The 6,540-nt window shown below is 33.9% G+C and overlaps 1 protein-coding gene across 1 annotated transcript; it reads left to right on the top strand.

Moving 5' to 3' along the window:
- Window positions 1-3,309: 3,309 nt before the first annotated feature.
- Window positions 3,310-5,467, top strand: LOC113326675 (beta-amyrin 28-monooxygenase-like). The gene is made up of 3 exons (XM_026574364.1): window positions 3,310-4,553; window positions 4,648-4,835; window positions 4,910-5,467. The coding sequence occupies exons 1-3, from the start codon at window positions 3,524-3,526 to the stop codon at window positions 5,216-5,218; spliced, it is 1,527 nt and encodes a 508-aa protein (XP_026430149.1). The 5' UTR covers window positions 3,310-3,523; the 3' UTR covers window positions 5,219-5,467.
- Window positions 5,468-6,540: the final 1,073 nt, after the last annotated feature.

Genomic DNA, 6,540 nt, shown 5'->3' with positions numbered 1-6,540 from the left:
AGTTTGTTTACTTGGGGATTGTGTAAATCTTTTCTTATGTCAAAGTTGGAATCACCATATTCTGGAACAAATATTTTCCGTTTTGATTCAATTTGAATTCTTTGTTCTGATTTAATTCATGTGAGTAAAATGATTTTTTTAATACAATTTTACTGTATAACGCCCCTGTTTATGAACGCATTGGCGCACATGTTGCAATAGATATTTTGTTGCTGCAATTAGGCTTTTGGTGTGGCAAAAATACTTTTTAAATAAAAAAATTAGCCGCACATTATTGCATCACTAGTTGTGTGGCAACAGCTAAAATGAAACTGAAAATAAAATAATAATGGAATTATGAAAATCTCTTTTGCCTCATGTCATTGCCTTACCTTTTGGTGTGGCATAAAACCTATTTATAAATAAAATAAAACTGAAAATAAAATAATAATTAAATTAGAAAAATACTTTTTGACTCATGTTATTGCCTCACCTTTTGGTGTGGCATAAAACTTATCTATTTCCTCGCTATATTAAAGGTGTGCCAACAACTTCTTGTCACACAGTTTGTTTCCACACAGTGTGGCAAAAAAAATTTATGTGGCAAAAGGATGTTGCCACACAGAAAGTGGGTTCTTGGCATACAATCGATGTGTTGCAATACATGAAGTTTCTTGTAGTGTAGAAGTATATTCGATCATCTACGTCACTTCAACTGAAAACAATTTCTATAATAACAATGAACAAATTTTACGTGTAAAGACATCAAACATGAAAGCAAAAGAAAATGAAAACACTGATTGATGTGAAAATAAAATTTGAATTTTGAAGCAGATGCAACTTGAGCGGATCTCCCCGCTCTAAAACCATAATAAATTATGAGTATCTGAAATGAACTGAAATGAGACAACAGATTTAACGTGGTTCGGTAAACTCGACCTACGTCCACAGAAAAAACTCTGAAGGGTGAAATATTATTGATCTCCAGACTGATTTTATTGGGATAATTACAATTACATTGAGAGTCTCTATTTAATGTATTATCTTATTCTAGATAATGTATCTTAATAAACTAGAATTGTATAAACGACAGTTTATTATATAGATGCCCACTTTAGTGGAATCCTATTACTTTGGAACCAAGTATGTAAACTCTATAAATAGAGTCCTTAATCTTTGTATTTCATACCGATGAATAGAATTTCTCCCTTCTTCTTCCCCTTTATTTTGTGTATTCTTCTCTCTTTCTCTATTTTACAATAAGAATATATCTTAATTAAATAAAATATAAAAAATGTAGGAAATTAACTACATATTTTCCTTATTTAAAAAAGCACCTAATTACACAAGATATATTATTCGTGGAATCTTCATTTGATCTCCATCGGTATTCTCAAATACTTGACATTCGTCGATCTTCCGGTAGATACAGTAGAAACTCCATTAGTTAATACTCGATTATTTAATAAACTCTCTTAAATAATTTTTTTGGCCGGTCCAAAGTCGAGGACAACGTGCCAAATTAATGATTCGCTAGAGTTATAAATTAATAAATTTTTGATTACCTATGCAGACCCCATATGTAATATAAATTAATTATTCACTATATATATATACATTCAACACACTAATGTTTTATGAAGATTTCTTGAAAAATGAACCAATTGTTATGTTTTTTGTTAAAATCAATATCACAATGAATTTTAACGCTAAATTTTCCTATCATTGTAAGAATTTCAATTGTTGATTCTCATAGACAATCGAGAAATTATATAACGTGATTACCGCTTTAACAACCTCATTTAGTGAAGGGGAGTCTATTGTAGAACTTTCATCATCTTCTTTCTCACCTTTATCAGTTCTCATAATGCTCTGAATTATTTCTTCATCAGTTAACAATTGCGCAACTTCATTTTCTTCCAGATATTCAGGACATCTTGCCATTCACTGAATTGTGTTACACAATTTTTAGATCAAATTTTGTAAACCTTGAGTGATATTACCGTCTAACTGTTCATCCAAATGGTCTAAACCTATGTTTATCCGTTGATCGAACTTAAATTTATCTATAAGTTAATAAGATATTAATTAATTAACTAATATATAAATTAATAATTATTAATTTATCTATAAGTTAATAAGATATTAATTAATTAATTAATTAATAAATTAATAATTGTTAATTTATCAATTAATTAATATCTCGTTTAATTAATAAATTATGATGATCCCAACAACATTAATTTATAGAGTTTCTACCTGTATATATGTTGAATCTTGAGTCTTGACCATTTCTTCTTTTGCTTGACCACATCCATATCTATATGCTGGAATCCTGGGTCTTGACCATTTAATCTTCAAATATATTTATATTTGGATAATATATTCTAACAATACTAACACAAAATGTATTTGGAAGTCTTGTCATTAAGATGGAGCCGCAACGCCCAACCATATTCGATAAGATCAATTGGATTGACGGTCCTCCAATTTAATGAAAACATCAACCAGATTAACACAATAACACAAAACTTGGTTGCACTACAAAACAGAAGGCTTCTTGGGACGGCCAAAAAATATCCCAAGAAGACAAAAAACCGTCCCAAGAGGTATTAGGGACGGTTTTTGTACCGTCCCCTGTTCCACCATCATTAATACTATTTGGCCATGTTTTCTTTTTGGAACGGACATATTTTAGCCTTGATTTAAATATTTTATGATTATTAGGGACGGTCAGGTCATCACCGTCCTAAATATCCTTCTTTAGGGACGGTTTATTCAAAACATCCGTCCCTATAAGCTACTTGTTTTGTAGTGTTGAAACTTGAAAGTGTACCAAGCATAATCGATAACTCATTACCAGTAAAAATGGCTCACATTTATTATCTAAATATTTTTGGTCAAATCCATCACTGATGCCTTATTCTGTACGTCTTTGCACATTGGTAAATATATAACTAGATTGATACAATGCATGCACATTGCACATACTTCTTTATATAGAAGGAGATGTTGACCTGTAATCTAGATGGCGTGGCCTATTTAGTCAAACATCACTCATACGACAAAAAAATAAGGATCATTAACCAAGTAGTCCTTCAGTTCCTATATTTAGCTCATCACCATATGAGTGATGTTTGATTGAACACCCACACCAACTAGATTACGGATGAACATCTCCTACTGTATAACGTAGTATATACATTAATCCAATGAATATATGGGTGTTAGCGGTAACCATGTTTGAATTACATTGACAAGTATTCACGATTTCCAAGCAATGTTTTGAAATAGAGTTGAGATGTACATGTATGTCGTGTTTTTAATATTTCAAGTGTGATAGATAGACAGCTAATTACAGGCTTCCCGTAACAAAGCGATAGGTGTTATGTAACAAAGATTATCGGACTTGTCAAGGTTATAAGTAGTTTTAACACAGAACCCCAGTCTCCAGACACTAAACACTGATAAGGCAAGCTTTTTATTTATTTATTTATTTATTTTTGTGGAAAACTAGTAGATTCGCAGTTCCCAGCATCTGAAGATGATAATGATTGTAGCTCCCGTTCTGTTTTTCCTGGCACTTCTCCTTATATCTCTTTATTCTATCAGTTTGGACTTTCTTTGGGGTAGAAAAGATATCACCACTGCTGGGTCAGCCGTTTGTGGTAACAAGCAACTCCCACCTGGGAGCTCCGGTTGGCCATTCATTGGTGAAACTATCGAGTTCTATAGAGCAGGTCTAGCTGGTGCACCTGAGAAGTTTTTCTTTGATAGGTTTAGAAAATACTCGTCTCAAGTATTTAGGACTTCTTTGATCGGTGAAACTGTTATCGTCATCGGTGGTACTGCCTCTGGCAATAAATTCTTATTCTCAAACGAAGGTGAAGATAAACTCATAAATGCTTGGTATCCTCCATCCGTTCGTAAACTCCTACCTGTAAGTAATCAATTTTCAAAAGATCAAGATTTTCTTAAGGCAGCTCGTAAGGCTTTTCCAAAATTTCTCAGCCAGGAAGCGGTTAAAACCTATGTTGGCACCATGGATTCGATGACAAGAAGACACTTTGAGACTCACTGGGATAAATATATGAGCACAAATGAAGAAATGATCACTATTACCGTTCACCCTTTAGTCAAGAACTACAGCTTCCAAATGGCCTGTCGTTTGTTGTTGAGCATGGATTTAGAGCAAGAAACTCATTCCATTGATGAATTACAAAAGTTATTTTCTGTTCTGTTAGATGGTATCTTATCGATACCTATAGATTTTCCAGGGACAGCATTCAACCGTGCCATTAAAGCTTCTAAACTGATAAAAAAGCAAATTGCAATTATGATCAAGCTAAGGAAGCTCCGTCTTCTATCTCATGAAAACACTCCAACGCGAGATGTACTGTCACTGATGATCATGTTTTTTGACGAAAACAGTAGCAAGTTCATGGAGGAAACATTCATCACCGATATAATTCTGGGTCTCATTATTGCGGGGCATGACAGCACTACTTCTACCTTGACAATGGTGGTGAAGTATTTAGTTGAGTTCCCAAAAGTTTACGATCAAGTCCTCGTAGGTACGTGCATCCATTACAAAAAAATATATATCTAATGTAACAAGAAGTTCATTGATCGAGAACTCGATGTTTTTTTTTTCTTACACGAGAATAGAACAATCTGAGATTGCGAAGTCCAAAGCAACGGACGAACTTCTAAATTGGAGTGACATTCAAAAGATGAAGTACTCATGGAATGTGGTTTGTGAAGTATTGCGACTTGCAACACCTGCGCCAGGAGGTTTTAAACAAGCCATGGCAGATTTCACGTACGCAGGGTATCACATACCAAAAGGATGCAAGGTAGCTTACTTATACATGAGAAATGATATACGCATATAAATGTGTAGGACTTATATTTTATTTTGCTCATACAGCTATATTGGAGCTCAATGGCAACACATAAAAATCCTGATAACTTCCCGGATCCAGAGAAATTTTATCCTTCGAGGTTTGAAGGGGGCGGTCCGGCTCCATTCACATATGTTCCATTTGCAAGAGGACCTGGTACATGCCCTGGCAAAGAGTATGCTCGAGTTCAAATGCTTGTCTTCGTTCACAATCTCGTAAGGAGGTACAAGTTGGAGAAATCGTTCCCTTTGAATCCTGAGGACGAAGAGAAGTTGATATTTAAACCATTTCCGACACTTACCGGAGGGCTCCCTATTCGTATTCGAGCTCACTAGGAAGAAAGAGCTCCACACTCTCTATAGCCGATGATTATAATTACTCACGTAGTATCTCCTCCCATTAAAATAAAGTCTGGTATAGAGTATCAATCTGTTTTTACTCTTTTGAATATCTATTTCTTTTCTTCCTAATAGCTACCGACGGGCTTTATCCATATCTACTTGATTCGACTGTAATATTTATATTAGTCGGTTAGTCCTACTAATGCTTAAATATCTTTTACTAATTATATCATTCATTTACTAAGTGGCTCAATTTAAGGATGAAGCCATATGAATTTTAAGTTTTAACAAGTTAATAAAGCAAATGACTTGCAAGCATGATCAGGATATATACGACAAAGGGAAAATTGTTAGTTTACCTTGCAGGGAAGAATATTTTTACCTAAAACATCCGATGTCATTTTTCTTACTTAAATGGGTTTAAAGCCCAAAGTTTATATTAAAGTTTATATTTCAAAGACGTCTACTATTTTGATACAATCATTTGATGTAGGTTTGGAATATTTCGTTATGATTATTTCAATATCTTGAAAATTGCTTTGATGCTAATAGTGTGTGAAAACGGTTATTGTCATCCTCTAAGAAAGTTTCAATGATTGAAATAAGAGTTTAGAACACTTAACCATGATTGAATTGTGACATGTTGTGCATTCTTGCATATGTGTAATCCATGTCCGAGAACCATAGTATGCATACCCGTATGCGTACCCGTTGGTTTGAGAAATCCGGGAACCTAAGTATGCGTGCCCATATGCGTACTGGCGTGAGGTTCATGTCCGAGATTTTCAGCTGGGATTTGAAGTATACGCACCTGTTTGCGTACTGGCGAAACCCAATCTCAGTCCGGGTATTTCAAGTATGCGTACCCGTATGCATACTTGAAGGTTAAAGTTCTAAAATCAGTTGTAACTTGAACAAATACATTTATATAATAAGAAATGCAGTCTTTGCAAACCGTGGCTATAATGTTCATGAATGGATTCAAGTGAATCAAACCGATTTTGGTTCAATTGTGTGTTTGTATACTTCTATGAAAATATAGCAATTGAACAACTCTTTAACTAGTTTCATTTGAGTTATTTGAACTAGTTATGGTTAAGATGAACAAGGTTGATATGAGATTGTTCATATGGCTAACTTCGGTGAACTACTTTTGAGCCAACATTCTGTACACGCTTAAGTACAGTTACTCAAACCTAAATGAAGGTACATTTCATTTGTGTATGACAAGCTAAGTTTGATCTAACGGTTGAAAGATATTAGCTTGGGTTTAATTAGGTTTTTATCTATAAATGAATATTTAATGCTTTGTTACC

Source organism: Papaver somniferum, unplaced genomic scaffold, assembly GCF_003573695.1.
Source record: "Papaver somniferum cultivar HN1 unplaced genomic scaffold, ASM357369v1 unplaced-scaffold_10, whole genome shotgun sequence".
NCBI lineage: Eukaryota > Viridiplantae > Streptophyta > Magnoliopsida > Ranunculales > Papaveraceae > Papaver > Papaver somniferum.
This window is presented reverse-complemented; position numbering and strand designations above follow the sequence as displayed.